The sequence below is a fragment of the Chaetura pelagica genome, unplaced genomic scaffold (genome assembly GCF_000747805.2).
Source record: "Chaetura pelagica isolate M959 unplaced genomic scaffold, ChaPel_1.0 scaffold49, whole genome shotgun sequence".
Classification (NCBI taxonomy): Eukaryota; Metazoa; Chordata; class Aves; order Apodiformes; family Apodidae; genus Chaetura; species Chaetura pelagica.
In genome coordinates, this window is record NW_009970715.1 from 311,009 (window position 1) to 328,329 (window position 17,321).

At 48.0% G+C, this 17,321-nt stretch overlaps 3 protein-coding genes across 3 annotated transcripts in view; 2 read left to right on the top strand and 1 right to left on the bottom strand.

Moving 5' to 3' along the window:
- Positions 1-1,137, top strand: part of LOC104396229 (DNA-directed RNA polymerase II subunit RPB11-a-like) — a 1,904-nt gene extending 767 nt beyond the window's left edge. Inside the window, exons 2-3 of the mRNA XM_010006046.1 lie at positions 233-407; positions 1,102-1,137. Of these exons, the coding sequence (XP_010004348.1) occupies positions 233-407; positions 1,102-1,137 (211 nt within the window). The remainder of the gene's footprint in view (positions 1-232; positions 408-1,101) is intronic.
- Positions 1,138-1,643: 506 nt separating this feature from the next.
- LRWD1 (leucine-rich repeats and WD repeat domain containing 1) lies at positions 1,644-16,179 on the bottom strand. Its single transcript, XM_010006027.1, has 15 exons — positions 16,059-16,179; positions 13,792-14,026; positions 11,911-12,030; positions 10,319-10,471; positions 9,429-9,569; positions 8,492-8,833; positions 7,753-7,879; positions 7,407-7,516; positions 6,836-7,043; positions 5,286-5,358; positions 5,020-5,160; positions 3,868-3,965; positions 3,148-3,309; positions 2,560-2,684; positions 1,644-1,851 (listed from the first exon to the last, which is right to left on the bottom strand). The coding sequence occupies exons 1-15, from the start codon at positions 16,136-16,138 to the stop codon at positions 1,711-1,713; spliced, it is 2,256 nt and encodes a 751-aa protein (XP_010004329.1). The 5' UTR covers positions 16,139-16,179; the 3' UTR covers positions 1,644-1,710.
- An 839-nt stretch (positions 16,180-17,018) lies between these two features.
- The window catches only part of ALKBH4 (alkB, alkylation repair homolog 4 (E. coli)), a 2,485-nt gene continuing 2,182 nt past the window's right edge, over positions 17,019-17,321 (top strand). The window contains exon 1 of the mRNA XM_010006047.1: positions 17,019-17,126. Coding sequence (XP_010004349.1) covers positions 17,019-17,126 — 108 coding nt within the window. The remainder of the gene's footprint in view (positions 17,127-17,321) is intronic.

Sequence of the window (17,321 nt, forward strand, 5' to 3'; positions counted from 1 at the left end):
GGGGGGGAGTGTAAATTCTTAGGATTTGGGGCTTTTGAGAACGATTCTCCTCAGGAAGGTGATGAAATGTTGTCAGGGCGAAGCGACGGGGCCTTGTTTGGGTGTGTGGGGAAGAAAACCCATCAAACCCACGGCTTCTTAACTTCTTATTTGCTCTACCAGCCCCTAAGTGCTCTTGGGTTTTTTTTCACTGCTGCTCTTGGCTTTTTTCACTGCTGCTCTTCCCTCCCAGGCAGCTCCTGAAGGACCCCCAGGTGTTATTCGCAGGGTACAAAGTCCCTCACCCCCTGGAGCACAAAATCATCATCCGAGTCCAAACCACCCCCGATTACAGCCCCCAAGAAGCCTTCACCAATGCCATCACCGACCTGATCAGCGAGCTCTCCCTGCTGGAGGAGAGATTTAGGGTCAGTCTTTCTCCTTTTTTTCAACTTTAGGGAGGGGTAGTGGGACCTTTAGTGCTGCTAATTGACCTTGATTAATTCATTAAAGCTGTGCAGGGTTGTGTTACTCAGCTCCTGTGGGACCCTGGCTGCTCTCAAGGGTTATTTTATACCCAGCAAGAGTTCAGTGGGTGCTCAGTAATTCCTTAAATATCCAGCATTGGTCTTACTTATTTTTAATTTATTATATTATTTATATTTATTATTTATTCTCCAATCTTATGACTGTACAAAACCATTTTCTGTTCTTCTAATTGCTTTTTAAAATGATTTATCTTGCCAAAACCCTGCAACATTATTATTATCCAATTCTCATTTCTTCTGCTCAACTGTGCAATCAGATTTAATTACCCTCTGATTTTTCAGACTTCAATCTACCCTAAAATAGATTCAGACCAAACCAGGGGGGACCAGAATAGGGCACTAGAACAGGGTCCTGTCCATGTAGTGTGCTCAGAGGTGCTCGTAAAAGGTTTCAGCCCCCACTGCTCTTGTAAATAAATTCTGATTTTAATTCAAGTTTAGGGGTTTTTTTTCTGGGATTGTGGAGGTTTATGGAGGAGACTGGGGAGGTTGTGAAGGTTCCTGTGTTTCACAGAAGGGTTGGGTGAATGCTTCAGCTCCCCCAGCTCAGGAGTGGTTCTTGTCTGTTTTACAGGTTGCTATTAAAGACAAACAAGAAGGAATTGAGTGAAATCACCAGGCTTGGAGTGGCCTGGGCTGCTCTGTTTGGTGAAGCTGTCTTGAAACCTCCATTAAGGACAAATCTTTTCCCCCCACTCCTGTTTAACTTTTAGCAGCAGCCACCATCTTTTGAGTTTGGGTTTCCTGTACCAGACAAGAGCATGTATGTCTTGTTTGATTGGATGATTAGCTCATTAAAATTATTTCTACTTTTCTAATTGGAGCTCAAGGCAACCATTTGTACTGGGTGAGTTGTAGGGGGGGTTCACCCCCAGAATGAGCTGCTTGGGTGACACTGGGAGATGAACTCTCTGCTTTCCCTCTTCAAAAAGTCCAGGCACTGCCAACTGAACTGGTGTTTTGTTTAATTAAGTGTCATTTCTATAAAACAAATGCACAAATTGTGAGATCTGACAGGAAAAGAACCCAGATGTTGATAATGACATGATGAGTTTTATAAACTCTTACTCTTTCAATTCTTGCACATGAACAGCTGGTCTAGAAAACGCTGATGGTCACATGGGTAACAGTCACTAATACTGCACTATTTCAAAGCACGGGAGTGAAACAGTGTTACAGGGAACTATGACTTCTTCCAAATTGCTGTAATGTTCACACTAGTGAGAACAACAAGGTAAGTAAAGGTGGGGTCTGAGACCACGTTATTGACCAGGATCTCACTCAGCTGCTCCCCCTTTGCCCGCAGCTCCGGCCACTGGAGAATCTAGGAGGAGAAGAGAGGCTGGGTAGGAAGGGAGTGGGGGGAAGGGGGGAGGTTATTTTGTGACTGCCTGCTGTGCTGGTTGGGTTTCTGTGGAATCTGCTTTCCTACCCACCAGGGAAAGCTGAAGGAAAAGGCTCTTCCTTTTCCCGGGAATGTGGTGCAGCACCTGGGTGGAAGGAGAGCTGGTGACCACAGGATGGAGTGGGAGCCCTGGGGTGTGGGGGGTGTAAGAGTGGGTGTGTGCAAGAGTGGGTGTGTGTGTGTGCTTTCATTGTGCAAGGGAATAGGAACTTCCCAGAGGGGCCAGGGAAATGCCAAGCAAAGAACACATGGAAGCAGGGAGGCCTTTCCTGGGCACAGCTGCCCTGGTTCTCTCCCCTTGGTCCCTCAGGGAGATGCTGTGTTGCCAGGCTCTCCAGTTTCACCACAGATCTTTGACCAAGGGCCCTTCAAGTTGCCAAGCTGCAGGAGGTGGGAGCAAACAGACCTGCTTTACAGCTCCTCCTTCCTGTCCTAATTGTCTTGGTGTGAGATGTGGAAGGTGACCTTGGTCACGCTCTGGAGAGATAATTGCTTTTAATTGCTTGTGAGTGCCAGGTCGAGAAAACCCACAGGGTGTTGGGGTGTAAATGTGCTCAGCAGAGTGGGAACAGCTGCAGGGGAGGGTGCGAGGCCCAGCTCGGCCTCAGGGAGGAACATCAGACCCACCTGTGCAGGAGGGATCTTCTTGTCTGAGCGTTTCCCCTTTGCAGAGCTCCAGGCTGGGGTGTGGCCTGAGAGGTTGTACATCCACACGCTGCCTTTCTCATCCCCACAGAACACGTAGCCCTTTGCTGTTAAGACCAAAAGAAGAAGCTGGAAAACAAGCATGGACCTGGGAGTCCAGTCTTCTCTGGTGAAGCAGAAGTTGGTTTTAAGATACAGCAGCTATCTTGAGCCAGTACAGAAACACAGTGGCAAACACACTGCCACTTCTTCTGACTTCTTCAGACTTTTTGGTTTTGGAAAGTGGCAATTGGAGCAGGTGTGTTTATTCCTTGTTAGTCTGAAAAGCCAGCTGCCCTGTCTGTGGGATTCCAACCCCTCCTGCAGGAGCAGGATGAATGCCAGTGGCTGTAGCCAAGCCACAGGGCCACCCCACCAGCTCTGGGTAGCAGGAAGGTGGTGTCACCCCAGTACCTCTGACAGCTGAAAGGACACAACTGCTCCAAGTCTGTCCTGACCTGTGTGTCCAGCTGTGCTGTGGGGATGGGTGCAGCCTGGTTGCTCACCCAAGGAAGGGTGCTGCTCCCCTACCTGGGCAGGTGCTGAGAGTCAGGTAGGACATGTCTGTTGTGGACCACTCCAGCTCAGCAAGAATGACTGCAGACACAGTTCGCTGGCAGCCCTTCCCCTTGGCGTCAAACGACCGACTCCAGCTCCATAAATATATGCATCCCAGTTTGGAGCTCTTGGAAACTAGGGAAGTAAGAGGGGAGAGGTGTCAGTGGCTGAGAAGTGAAATGCCCCAAGATGGTGAAGGTTGGTCCACCCAGAACGTGGCTGTTAAGATGTGGGACCTGATACCAGCAGCAAACTCTTTCCACTTCCTTTACCTTATTGCAGGATAATTGGGAGGGTGCAGAGGGGGTTTCAGGCCCATGTTTATGTTCTGCACTGTAGAACAAGCATAAGCTACTCAGAAAGACCCAGCCTGTGCTTGAAAAACCCCACCCCCATCTGGGAACCCCTGAATCCCCTGCAAAAAAACCCCAATAAATCCTGCTGCTACCAGCCCTTGGGTGACACTGCTCTCAGGGAGGGGTCCTGCTCATTTCCAGGCTGGCTCAGACAAGTGTTTGCACTTTTAGCCCACATTTTAGGGTAAGATGAGGGACAACTCCATTCTCTGCAAGCCCCCCAAGAACTAAAGAAGAGGCAGTGATGCCCCAGCCACCCCTCTGCTCATCCTGCTGGTGTCAGCCTGCCCCGTGCTGAGTGCCTGGTTCTGGCTTTGGCTCTTGTGTTCGTACTCACCGACGACATCGTCATTCAGAAAAGCCAAACCATCAACCCTGTGAGATGTTGTCATTCCTCCATCCTCATCAGGAAACTGGAATATGGCTTCAAAAGGCCTAGAGTTGGGGGGGGGAGGGAAACATGAGCTCAGTCCTGAAGGGGCAGCTCTGGAAGGGCACCCAGGTACAGAACCCAGGAGGGAATTCCCATGTGAGGGAGTCTTCTGCCAAACTCCAATCAATTCCCACTTGAACTCCTGCTTCCAGCCACCTGGGTTTATTGATAAAGCCCATTTGTTTAGGAGACCACTGTCTGACTTCATCTGACTGCAGCCATGAGGATTATTCCTGTGTGTCAGCAGGGCATTACTTCTTTTGCTGCTTTTTTCTAATTGTTTTCTGTGCTCCCAGAGAGCACCAAGTTTCCTGGGTAACCTCACGTAGCAGCAGCAGCAGGGTAGGCCTTGCTGGGAGACTGGAACTTGATCCAAGAATTTATCCTCCCTCACACTACTCCAAGATGATACACCCTTAACTTTTAGGATATTGTATTACTCAGGCCAGCCTTCCTTCAGAACAGGCTGCAAGGCTTGCAGGCTGGAGCACCAGCCCAAGCCCAGGGCTGCCAGCTCTGAACACACACCCTCAGTGTTCCACTAGGATTTTTTTCTTGGGAAGGGGAGGATGTTTCAAGTTTGGTAGGACATGCTGCTTTTCTTCCTCTTTGGTCAGCAGAAAAGCCTTTGCTAGCACTACCTCTTCTTGTCAAGGAAAAAAGCACATGCAGGCCCCGCCCCCCCCAGCTATTGATTCTCACCTGTTTTTTTGTTCCTTATCCAGTTTTATACTCCAGGCAAGGCAGCTGCTTTCACAGCCAGCCAGCAGGTACTGCTCTGGGCAGGTGGGGACCAGGGCAATCCGTAAGGGAATGGAGAGTGATTCCAGCACCAGCAGCTGGCTACAAAACAAAACAGAACAAACCACAACACAACACACACAAAAAGAGAACAAGCAGTTAAGTGGTGCTGCGACATGACAGGTATAGGCTCCTGGTAGGACATGCTGCTTTTCTTCCTCTTTGGGCAGCAGGAAAGCCTTTGCTAGCACTACCTCTTCTTGTCAAGGAAAAAAGCACATGCAGGCCCCGCCCCCCCCAGCTATTGATTCTCACCTGTTTTTTTGTTCCTTATCCAGTTTTATACTCCAGGCAAGGCAGCTGCTTTCACAGCCAGCCAGCAGGTACTGCTCTGGGCAGGTGGGGACCAGGGCAATCCGTAAGGGAATGGAGAGTGATTCCAGCACCAGCAGCTGGCTACAAAACAAAACAGAACAAACCACAACACAACACACACAAAAAGAGAACAAGCAGTTAAGTGGTGCTGCGACATGACAGGTATAGGCTCCTGGACTGGCCACATCTGGCCTTTGAACCTTTACCTTGCTTTGAAATTGTAGTCACAGTCTGGAATCCCAATATCCCAGAGTGCAATTCGCTTGTCATAGGAGGCAGCTGTGGGACACAGAAGAGAAGCAGGTAGTGACACTGCTGCTCATCTGGCTCTTCTCCTGCTAGCTGGCAAGTCTACCTGTGTCACAGGCTGTCAGCCTCTAGGCCTGTGGCAGCAGAGAGCTGGTTAAAGCACAGCAGCAGTCACCGAGGCTCCTGGCTCAGCACCACTTCCCAGACAGTGTCAAACATGCACCACCAGTTATCTGCATTCTTATCCTGTGCTCTGAGAGGAGCAGATCAAAGAAGGGTTGTTCCCTGGTGTCCACTGCTACCTTGGGTCATTCATTGGTGCCCCTTTCAGATCATGTTTCTGGTTGTGGGTCCTAAAGGAACCTAAAATATAAGCTCCAGTCTCTGCTTTCAGGCAGATACCACCTCATTCCACAAATCCACAGCTGACAGTGGGCACATCCACAGCAGCTCCCACTGGGAAAGTCAGACACTGGTCTAAAGTGTGACAGACCTGGATGTCTTTGTCACCAAGCTGCTGTACTGATCCCAGAAACCATTCCAATGGATTGCTCAGAGCAACCTGGCTCCTTATCAGATGATATCCCTCAAACTCAGAGTCCAGTCCCCAGACAGGCAAGCAAAGACTCTCACTTCATTACTAGACATTCCTCTATACAATATGATGAGCTTTCCTGGTCATGTCACAGATGTGCTGTGAGCCTCCTTTTTTTATCTAGGATTCTTCTTTTTACATTCTGCAGCTTCTTCTTGAAAAGTCTCCACTACAGATTTATAAACAATTCCACTTTTAATGGTTCATGTAGCACTCTAACCACTCCAGGATGTGGGTAATTGTAGGCAAGAGGAACAATGTGCTGTGGGGTGCAGGTGTGGTCTGGCTGGCCCTGTGACAGCTCACTCACAGCTTTGACAATGCACCTACAATTTGTAACTACAATTTGCACCTACAATTTGTTTACTTCCCACCAGTCCCTAAGCCTCAGCCTCTCTGGTAAATCTCTCTTCTACATCAGGACCTGAATAAAAATTTCTGAGAAGACCCAGCACTCAAAAAAAAAATAAATCTCATTTATTCCTAAGCCATTAAAGTGCAGCTTTGCTTGTTGGAAAAAACAAAATCCAAAGCAGCAGCAGGCTGCATTGTCCCTGTTGCTATGCTCCATGAGAGAGCTCTGCTGGCTGATCACTCACTGCCTGCCCCCAACAACCTTCTCCTTCTTCTTACTCACCCCTGGGAATGGATCCACTGCTTGTTTGTGGCTAGTGTGTACGTGACAGCCACCCAGAGAGGGCAACAGGAGCTGCTGCACCTCAGCTAAAGGCTGAAACCACTTGTACTTTCTGATGCCTGCCATAGCAGACTAACAACAGGCTCTCCAGAATGTCTGTACATGTGTGTGCTCCCTGCCCAACCCTGCTGGCACTGTGACCCCCAGTGACAAGGACACCCAGCCTCTTCTACATCAGGTGCTAAAGCTGAAGAGATTCTGAACCAGAGACTTACTGAAGAGGTGAGTTTCTCGAGTTGGGCTGAAGCAGACAGTAGCAATGGGCTTTTTATGAGCCTTTATCTCCCCGTAGCAGAAGTCAGCTGCCACATGGATCAATTTGACAATCCCTCTCCTCCCAGCAGCTGCCAAGATATTGTGAGATTTTTTCCGACCGTCACTGATCGCCATCGTGAGGGTTGTCCAAGCAACACTGAAAAACTCCTAGGACAGAAAGAAACCAAAAATAGCACAAAAGAGACCAGGCAGCAGCCAGCTGTCAGCTCACAGATAACTGCCACCAGAGCTGTTCAGGTGAAATGACACCATTATTCCAGCCAGAGCATCGACTCTCAAAACAACCCTCAGAAGAGCAGGCCTTGAACTGAACAAAATATAAAAGCCAAACCTGGCTAAAAAGGATAAGCAAGCCATGTTTAGTGTCTCCATCTTGTTAAGACTGGTCCACTTTAATGCTTGAAAACCTTTCAGAACTCCTTGTGGTATATATTATGGATACATGTGTAACAGACAGTAACAGGTCACAGTGTTAATGTTCAATGTTTCCTCTTGCCACTTGTAACCCACCTCTGTAGCCACCTTGTATTTTTTCAGCACTGTCCCTGTCTCACAATCAATCAGACAGACAGATTCCCCTCCACAAGTTGCCACAGTTCTGGAGGAGCTCACAACGGGATCTGAAAGGTGAAGAGAACAGGTGAGAAGTTCCCAGGTTCCCAGCTAACATGGAACAGCTTTTCCCTGCGGGGTGCTCTCCCAGACTCCTGTTTTCAAAGTCAAAGAAGTAAGTAAGCGAGTCTCTTCCTGACAATGGAGACTACATGTTGAAGGAGCAGGGGTCTAACACATGGAGTCAGCTGGGATTCCAGAGCCAGGTGGTTCTGGGAATCCTGCAGACCTCTCAAGAGCTCACCTTTCCTGGCTCCAGAGTCTAGCAATGGCTCGAAGACACAGGACCAGAGCTGAGTTTTAAAATCCTCGCGGCTGTTGCCTTTACTGTGACACTGAAGAAAATGCAATGGCTCTGCACTGACATCCTCCTACAATAAACCATCCACATTTAGAAAATTCATTCCCCTGCCAGCAGTTTGCCTGTGATTGCCCTGACAGAACACAGCAATCTGAGTGAAAATGAAGTATTTTCTCAGCCCTTCTGTGCTACAGAGAATAGGAGAGACTGGACTGAGGTGCCACCAACACTCAAGACTCCCACACCAGCAGGCAACTCCTTAGAAAAGATGTGCCCAGCAGACCCCAGCAGTGAATCTCATTTCCTGCTGCAGAGAAATGTGAAAAACCCTTTAAGATCCCAACTGGTCCCAGCTGAGGGGGAAACACCTTTCCCCAATCAGCCAGCTGTTTGAGCAGAGAGCAAGTCATGCCAGCCCCATTGCTAAGAACAGGCTTGCACTGCACCACCTCAGAGCGCTGGTCCATCCATCCCCTGCAGGGGATTCACTGTCTCCAGCTGGGGGGGCCTTCCCTGATGCCTCTGAGAGATTTAAAACAACAAAACAAAAACACCATAACTCACAATATATCTGGCCAATCAGGAGCTCCAAGCTGTGCAGAGCTCTGAGGAAATCTGAGTGCAGCTTCTCCCACTCAACCAAGAGGCCAAAAGCCAGTCCCGAGGGGGCTGATGAACATACCTTGCCCTTGGAATTCTTCACTGGGGTCAAGCTAACAAATCCATTGTCCTGCTCTTGGCTTTTCTGTTCCTCTGTCAGCTGGCTGGATCTTCTGTTGCTTTGCCCCTTGGGAAACTGCTCTCCATTCTTTTGTGTCCCCTCATCTCCCTGTTCAGGGGTTGCCTCTTTGGCTGGCTGGTTGGATGATCGTGGCTTATCAGGAGCTGGGTCATCCTGCAGACGACTGGACTTTCTGGGATTAACTACTGCCTCCTCCTTGGTGTTTGCCTGGGTCCTGGACCTCTTGCTTTTTGACCTTGATTTTGAATGATTCCTTTTCCTCTTGCTGGGTGTTACTGTGACCTATGTGAGGCATTTTGTCAGTTCCTGCAGAAGGTTTCTAGCTTCCCCATGACGTGCAGATGATTCGTATGCCAGAGATATTAATTATTCAAATGCAAGTCCCCTCCCACGGTTACCAACTGGGCTCCAAGAATCAGACAGCCCACAGCTGCAGAGTTCCTAGAGGCAGAAGCTCATGAAAATCACTCAGCCAGCCTCATTTTCATCTCCCTTCCCTTGTCCCAGTTACTTGTAATTTCCATATAATGCAGAAAACCAAATCTGGCTTATGGACTGAGGGGGTTCAGCCTGCAGCCATTTCAAAGAAGTCAAATTCCCCACAGTCTCACCAGTTCTCTCATTAAAAATACCCCTTCCTCAAAGGAGAGGTGGAGTCACTAGGACTAAATCTTTTGAGTCTCCTATGACTCTCCTCTTGGAGAGCAACTCAACTTTCACACTGCTGGGAAAGCTTCAGCCTGGCTATAAAGTTTTGGCTGCTGAATCCAGACAGGAGCCTGAGATTGTTACCAAAGGGTCATAAATGTAAACAAGTGCTGCTGAACTCCTAGGAAATGAAATGGACACTGTTAATGTAACTGGCAAAGTCACCAACCTGACCCTCATCTTCTGCAGCTTCACTGGGGCTTTCTGTGCTTTCTTCCTCATTTTCTTCTATCTTTTCCTCTGGTTCAAGATCTGTGCTCAACTCCAGACCCAGTGAGTATGACAGAAACTCTTCTGCAATCATTTTCACCTTAGAAGGAAGTATGTGGGTTTGTAAAGAAAAACAAAGAAAAAGACCAACACAAAAGCCAAAAAGCAGCAGCAGCCAAACCCTGATGTATAATGACAAGGGCTGCTTTGCTGAGTTTTTAGTGTCTGCCTCCTTAATATGCTACATGAATTTCAGAAGTCCCCAGCTGACAGCCTGGCAGGCCAAGTCCTCTGCTAACATTACAGGACCCAAGGAATTTCACTTTCTCAGAAGCATCCTGGCCACACATTTGTGAAACCAACTGCACAGCAATGAAACGAGCAAGGAGAGATGGAAGCCTCAGTTGTGTGTCTGTACATACAATTAAAACATATGTTACAGTCTAAATGGTGTCTTTCTCCACTGGGAGTAACTATAGTTCTGTCATTATCTTTTCTCCTTTCATACAGCTTCCATCAAGACTAAAGGTTGCCAGCAGAGTTATCTGCAACTCATTAAGTACTAAGGATACTGCAGTCTTGGTAATTAGTGCAAGTATCATTATTGCTTATGAATTAAAAGCCAATGTTTAACAACAAGCCATTGCAACATGGTGCCCATTCAGGCCTGGTGCTTCTGTAAGTGCTTAACAAAGCAGTGAAGAAGACCAGATGAAGTGACATCACTGGGTCTGCAGGAGCCCTGATGCCCTGAACCCAAACCCACAGAGCATGTGAACCCAACCTGTGCAGAATCAGGCAGCAGGGTCCTTCCCTGAAGCCCAGCAGGGTAAGTGCAAGGTGACCTACCCGCCAGCGGGTGAATTCACTGAGGGAGCTGGGCCCACACACCACGTTGGTTTGTACTGACTTCAGGAACTTCTTCTTGATGGACTTGGCTTGCTCAGCTGTGTGTTGCTCAGGCAGCTGGTCACGGAAGAATTTTTCCCAGTGAGCAGTAACCTAGGCAGAAAGACTTGAGTTTACTCAACAGAACACTACAGAAAAGCAGAGCAGAAAAGCACAGGGGTCCTGGTGAAAGCATTTCAGAAGTTGCCAGCCCTGAGGCTCTGTAGCTCCATGATGGAACTGCTTCCATTTCTTTTCTCAGTGTTCAGACCCCAACTTCAGCTAACAAGAAACCCAGTTCCTCTGAACCAAGCTAAAGTGAGTCTGGTTAAGCAGATTTTGCCAACACAGACCCAGAGCAATGCCTGATTTCACAGCAAATGGTCTTGAGGAGTCTGACATCCTGCCCTGCTACCAGGTAACTAATTTATTAGAACAGGCACAGGATAATGGGAACTACAAGTTTTCTTGTAGTTCAAGAGTGTGTGTGAGCAGGACTGGTGCATGTGGACTCCAAAAGGCTTCTGAACTATGGGCACCATCATGCAGGTGCTCACCTATCAGCACAGATTCCCATCTAAAAGTGTCTGCTGGGCAGAAACACACCCCTAAGAATTAGGACTCAACACACGTTTCATAATTAAGACACCAGTAAGAACTGGGCAGCCAGGTACAAGGCAGTAACACCAGGGAAAAGTAACTAGGGCACAGATACCAGCACAAAATGAACAGCACAGGGGAGTACTTGGTGTCTCATTAAACAACCCTCCATGCCCTGCTGGCTGGAGGATAAGAGGCTGAGCAGCTCTCACCAAGACCATTTGAGGTACAAGGTATCACACAGAAAACAGCACAATAAGCCATCCCAGTCTTTAAGTTTGATCTCTCCACCACTGCTACACAGAAGGAATTAACAAGATCAACTAACTACAACACAAATGGCAGGAGCAGCACTGCACAGAAAACAACCCCAACCCTTTACACAATAGAACAATCATTTTTCTCAAGATCACAAGATGCTTAGTGGGGACAACCTGTCAGGAGCTAAACTGTGTATGTAAATGAGTGGAAATAGAGCTCCAAGCAAGCACAGCTGAGGAAGAAAGAACAAATCTTTGTTTCTGGTGTATGCTGGAAAAAACAACCTTATCCTGAGCCTGGTTTTGTGCTCCCCATCCCTGGGGCCAAGGCAGTGATATAAATTATCTAGGGAGGTGGAGGCAGCTGTTCTGTCAGCACCAGTTTCTCCCATTTTGAACGATGATGGGAGTGACCCAGGAAACCAGAGGGTCAGACACAGACTTTGCAGCCCCTGGGATTTAAACTGAAGGCAGAGCTTGGCTACACAGAACAGGCAGAGCAAAACCAACCAGTGCCCAGAAAAAGCAGCAGTGAGACATTTTCCTGGTGGCCTGTACTGCTGGCTCTGCCCAGAACACACCAGAATTACTGTTAACCATTTGTTGCCTGTTTGCAGCTCTGCTATGGAGCTGAGCACAGTGTTTAGTGACTGCTCAGGTGTTTGGAGATGAAGAAAACATGACACATCTTACCTTGCTGGTGAGCTTCCTGCTGTTGACACGCCGGACGTGGTTGGCCAGTTTGGTTATGTCCTTGCCATTGAGCAGCCTCAGGTTTTGCAAAAGAAACATCACTTTATAGTCATCATTGAGCTGAGAAGAGGAGAGAGCAGAGTTACAAAAATCGTGCAGCTGGTACTTCACAGGATGGTCAGGGTTGGAAGGCACCTCTGGAGATCATCTAGTCCAACATCCTGTCAAAGCAGGATTCCCTAGAGCAGATCCCATGGGAACACATCCAGACAGGTTTGGAATGTCTCCAGGGATGGAGAATCCACAACCTACCTGGGCAGCCTGTCCCAGGGCTCTGTCACTCTCAGAGTAAAGAAATATTTTATTATATTCAGGTTAAACCTCCTGTGTTCCAGTCTGTGCCCACTATCCCTTGTTCTGTCACTGGACACTATGGAAAGGAGTCTGGCCCCACCTCCTGACACCCCCTGTAGATATTTATAAGCCTTTTCTCCAAGCTGAACAAACCCAGCTCCCTCAGCCTTCCCTCATATGGTAGATGCTCCAGTCCCTTCAACATCCTAGTGACCCTTGCTTCAGCTTTGGTCCTTTATTTAAAATATAACCATGGAGGAGAAGAAGGTGTTTAGTCAGGAAAAGTCACTTCATAAAATCTCAGTGTTTCGCCCTCAAATACCAACTTTGAGTTGTAAATTAACCCTCTCCTAAAAGCTGGGATCTTAATCTGCAGCCAAAAGAGCTGCCTCGCATTCAGGCAGTACTGACATCGGACACAAGGTGGTGGCAGTGCCAGAAGGCTCCTCTGCTCCGGCCCCAGGGCAGGGGCTTCTGTCCACATCCCTTCACTGAGCACTGGAGGCCGAGGAAGGTCAGCCCGGCCCCAGGGACACCATCACCTCCAACCCTGCTTGGGGTCAGCTGTGTTTTACATCAGACTCCCTCCCCAGTCCAGCTCCTCAGCCTGGAGACCAGAAGGCTCCAGGGAGATCTTAGAGCATCTTCCAGTAAGTGAAGGGGCTACATGAAAGCTGGGGAGGGACTTGGGACAAGGGCAGGGAGTGAGAGGACAAGGGGGAATGGATTAAAACTGGAAGATGGGAGATTAAGTTGAGAAATCCGGAAGAAATTCTTCCCTGTGAGGGTGGTGAGAGCCTGGCCCAGGCTGCCCAGGGAAGCTGTGGCTGCCCCATCCCTGGCAGTGTTGAAGGGCCGGTTGGATGGGGCTTGGAGCAACCTGGTCTGGTGGGAGGTGTCCCTGCCCATGCAGGGGGTTTGGAAGCAGATGAATTTTAAGGGCCTTCCAACCCAAACCAATTCTATGATTCTATGCAGCCACACACACATTTCTGCCAACATGAAACAGCAAACAGGCACCTGGGGACAGTGATAGTGGCTGATGGCAGGTTAAAGTACAGGTAAAGTACAGTTTTGGGTGCTTAAACTGGACAGTCAGCAGAGCCTCTGGGGAGAAGACAGAAAATCTCAACTAGACTAATCACCAATTTTAACTCTTTTATCAGAGGATGAAGTCTGCTTTTCCAGAGCACAAGGGGCACTCAAACTAACATATAAGGACATTTCTACACAGTCATTACTGTATTTTACAGAAGAATGAGCTTATCCTGCCTGACAAGCCACCCAAGATGGGACTCAGGCCTGAAGAATCCAGCCAAGATTCCCAGATGTTAATAACTCTGAGCAAGTCCCTTCTGCAGGTCAGGAACCAGTGGCAAGAAGAGGTGAAGGGGCACAAAAAGCCTGGCTGCTCCTCAGATGCCCTAACACTTGCTGCCTAAGAACAACAAACAATAACCCAGCACAACTGCTCTTTGTTTCCTCCTCTATTTAATGCTCAGCTTGTAGGGGTGGGAGGCAACTCACTGTCAAGTACACGTTGTTCTCGTAGGTCAGCTCCTCGAGCAGAGGGAACTGTTTCAGAGCAGTTACATCTTCCAGTTTGTTGTTGTTGCAGTTCAGGACACGCAGATCAGGCAGGGTTAGACTGTTGGGAAATTTGTCCAGTAAATTATCAGAGAGATCTAATTTCTGGAGATGCCTCAGACGGGAAAACAGACGCGGGTCTAAATCTCCAGTCTTCAACTGCAGCTTGGAGAGGCTGAAAACACAAAGAGGACATGAAGCATCTGCAGTTCATGAGAAGAACAAGTGCTGACTTCCACAGGACACAAGGTCCCACCTCTCAGTCTGGCACAACTTGCTGGGTAAACCTGACCCATCCTGCTTTTTCTTGTCTGAAGCATTCTGGACTGCAAGGACAGACATGTGGAGAAGATGCTGTGTCTGAGCTGACACCACCAGAAGCTCCAGTCAACCATTTGCAGTACAATTGTCCTGCAGTCCAGATAAACAGGTAACCAAACTGGCTGAGGACAGGAAATCACCAGAAAAAGTCCCTCCCTAAGAATGTTGGTATTTTATTCCTTTGCAATGTCAATTCAACAAAAGGGGCTGTGGCAACACAAGACACCACCTGCCCACCCTGCCCACAAAATGCACCAGATTGGTTATTTCACTCATTTTTTTTTAGACATCACCCATCTCTCAGCTGGTAAAAGCAATGTAAGAGAAAGGTGACTCCAAAAGGTTAGTCCTGCCCCCTCCCCCCCTCATGCTGAGGTTTCTACTCACACAAGGAAGTAGTAAATCGGATCAGTTTGCTCATCTGGCTCCAAATTTTTCTTCTCTGCATGAGAAGTTCAGGCCAAGTGCAGGGTAGGAGCCCAAATCATTTGGCTGTTTTCAAAAAAATAACTTCACCAAAAAGCCATTTATCAGTTTCTTTTACAGGGAAATTTTTTCTGCAAGAAACTTCAATGGCAAAGATAGAATCTACCTAAGAAAAGTCCAAGAAGAAAAGCATTTTGTCCTGAAAGAGAAAGGGGTGCAGTATTTGTGAGGGGAAGAGAAGTCCCCTTCTCTGTAAGACAGAGAACACTTCTTATTATAAGAAAGGTCATTTAGATCTGATGAGATAATTTGAAGCTCCAAAGGGAGCTTCTAGTCCTGACAGCCAACAACTCTTGAGGACATGATCCTGAGTTCCATTAATGAACAGAATCTCCATCTCTAATGATGAGCAAAAAACCCCAACCTTCTAAATATAAATTAAGTGTGAATCAATACTGTAAAGAAAACTGGGAAGCAAGACCACTTCTTCTCCCCTTGTCACCTCAGAAACCCCAACCAGTCAGTTTGAAGAAATAAGAAAGGCTGCAGAGAATTCAGCTGGCTGCAAAGCTGAGCATCACTGCTGTGTCATTTTTGGGGAGAAACTCAGCAGATTTTGCCAAATGGATTCTCTGAAACATAACCCTTCAAACCACAGTAGGAAGCTTTGTGGAAAAAGACACACCCTACAAACTGCCTCCTTCCAACACCTCTTTGTTACCCAGCTCTGTCCCCTTTGGGTAAACTTTTCAGTTTCCTTCTAAAAGCAATGATTTCAGCACAAGACAAATGAAAAGAAATAACTTTAAATGAAGTACATATGAAATAAAAACCACTTAAATAAGGAACAAAACCAACAAAGGCACCAGGCAGAAACCGGCCAGCTGAGTCACTCGGATTGACCAGTTCTGGAACAGTGAAATTCCACTGTATTAAACATGTGGAAAGACACATATTTTCAGTGACCTCTGTTAAGCATCTGAGGAACTAATTTGTTTTGAGTGGGTTCTAAGTGTGTCAGAGTTTAATTCTCCCTCTACTAACATAAATGGATTTAGAGATAATGGAAATTAATGGAGGGAGAGGGAAAAGGAGGGGAAATAATGCCAGAAATATTTTCCAAACCCTCTAAAATCCAGGCCAGAAGAGATTCTCTTATTCACATTAAGGAGCCACTAGCAAAGAGAGAAGTGTTTTGGGGTGAGGGAGCATATCTTAGCATTAGGAAATCAGCCTTAAGCAGTTTGCCAGAAAGGAGGTGGCAACAACACACAATGGACATCATGCGAAGAGGTGGGAGCTGCTGGAAACCCATCTCCCATCCTGTGCTTTGTAACTGCCTTTTTTTGTTTTTCTCCAGTAAAAATGCTAAAAAAGGGGAAGGGAAGGACAAAAAATAAAAAGGATGGCCCAGGAGGTTGAATTGAGCTGGAATTTTCCACGGGTCTGTCTGCACTTACTTCAGTGTCTCGATCTTCCGGAGCCTCGTGGATCTTGGAACAGCTCTTTCCAAAAGAAGTTCTGTAGTAATTTTTGACATTTTTAATCTGCACCCCTCTGCTGGAATCACTAATCAGTCAGTATCTCTTCTTCTAACCTTCCTGATAAAACAAACAGGAAAAACAGGAAGTCTTTTGAAATTACTCCAAAAAAAAGGGATGGGGGGGAAATAGTGATGAGGTTTGTTACTGAGTTTGCTGCTGTGTTTGAAGCCTTTTTCATGTGGTTGAAATGGAAACACCAGAGACTGTCACTATGCTGGGCACAGACTTCCAAGACACTGACCCAACCCATCTCCAGAACAACAGCCATTCCTCCTGTGGTTATTCAAGTGACAGACTTGCTGTGGGTGGAAGCTGTCCAGGAGGTGATGGCACCTGGTGATGGACAAGGGCAGCCTCACAGTTACCTGCTTGTCCCTCTCCTGAGCAACAGAGCCAAGAACTCCAAGATGCTTTCTTGGATAAACAGCAAGAACAAAGATGTCTTTCCTCCTAAGAAAATGACACAGTGTGCCCCCTGGCCTGCCCAGGTGGATGGACCCTTGGCTGACAACTTCTAAATTCCCTAAAATCTTGGGAATTTAGATTTTTAATCACGAGAAATGTAAACACAAGCCAATCAGCAACATCATTTCCTCAGCAAGGAAGGAACTCAGCAGCAGCCTGTGTGTTGCTGGCAATTAACAGATGTTTTCACACACCATCCCGGGCAGGACAGCACACACACGTGCACTGAGGTGCTGATATTTGCAGCAATAAAGCTGATAAGGCCAAAGCAGCTTCACCAAACGACTGCCTCCTGGCTGCCCTTCTGACACGGATCCCAAGAGAGGGAATTAAAGAGCAAAGAACCCCAAGGCCAGGCTGTCTCCTGCCTGTCTGTGTGAGCCTCGCTGCTGCCCCAAGGCCGTTCCAGGGATGCAGGGAGCTGCCCTGGGCTTTACCTGCAGCACCAATGACGTGCCCTGGGCTCCAGGACGGCGGGGCCTGGTGACCGAGGAGGTTCTGCTTCCTGAACACCCGCGTGTGAGGAACAAGAGCAGCACGGAGGGCGCAGGGCCTGGAGAGCTCAGGTCCCTCAGGGCCTCCTCACCCTCCCTGTCCCCACAGGCAGAGCCCGGGACGGGCCCCACCGCCCGGCCCTGCCCCCCGCAGCCCCGCACGGGGACGTGGATTCGGGCTGGACACGGAATAAAACCCGCTCGGAGCCGCCAGGCCGGG

Bases quoted from the DNA above. Each gene is read 5' to 3' on its own strand.
- LRWD1 (XM_010006027.1), bottom strand. From the start codon at position 16,138: ATGTCAAAAATTACTACAGAACTTCTTTTGGAAAGAGCTGTTCCAAGA. The intron at 14,027-16,058 runs GTAAGTGCAGAC...TTGTGTTTTCAG, and splicing joins CGGAAGATCGAGACACTGAA to CCTCTCCAAGCTGCAGTTGA. The intron at 7,517-7,752 runs GTGAGCTCTTGA...TTCACCTTTCAG, and splicing joins AGACTCTGGAGCCAGGAAAG to ATCCCGTTGTGAGCTCCTCC.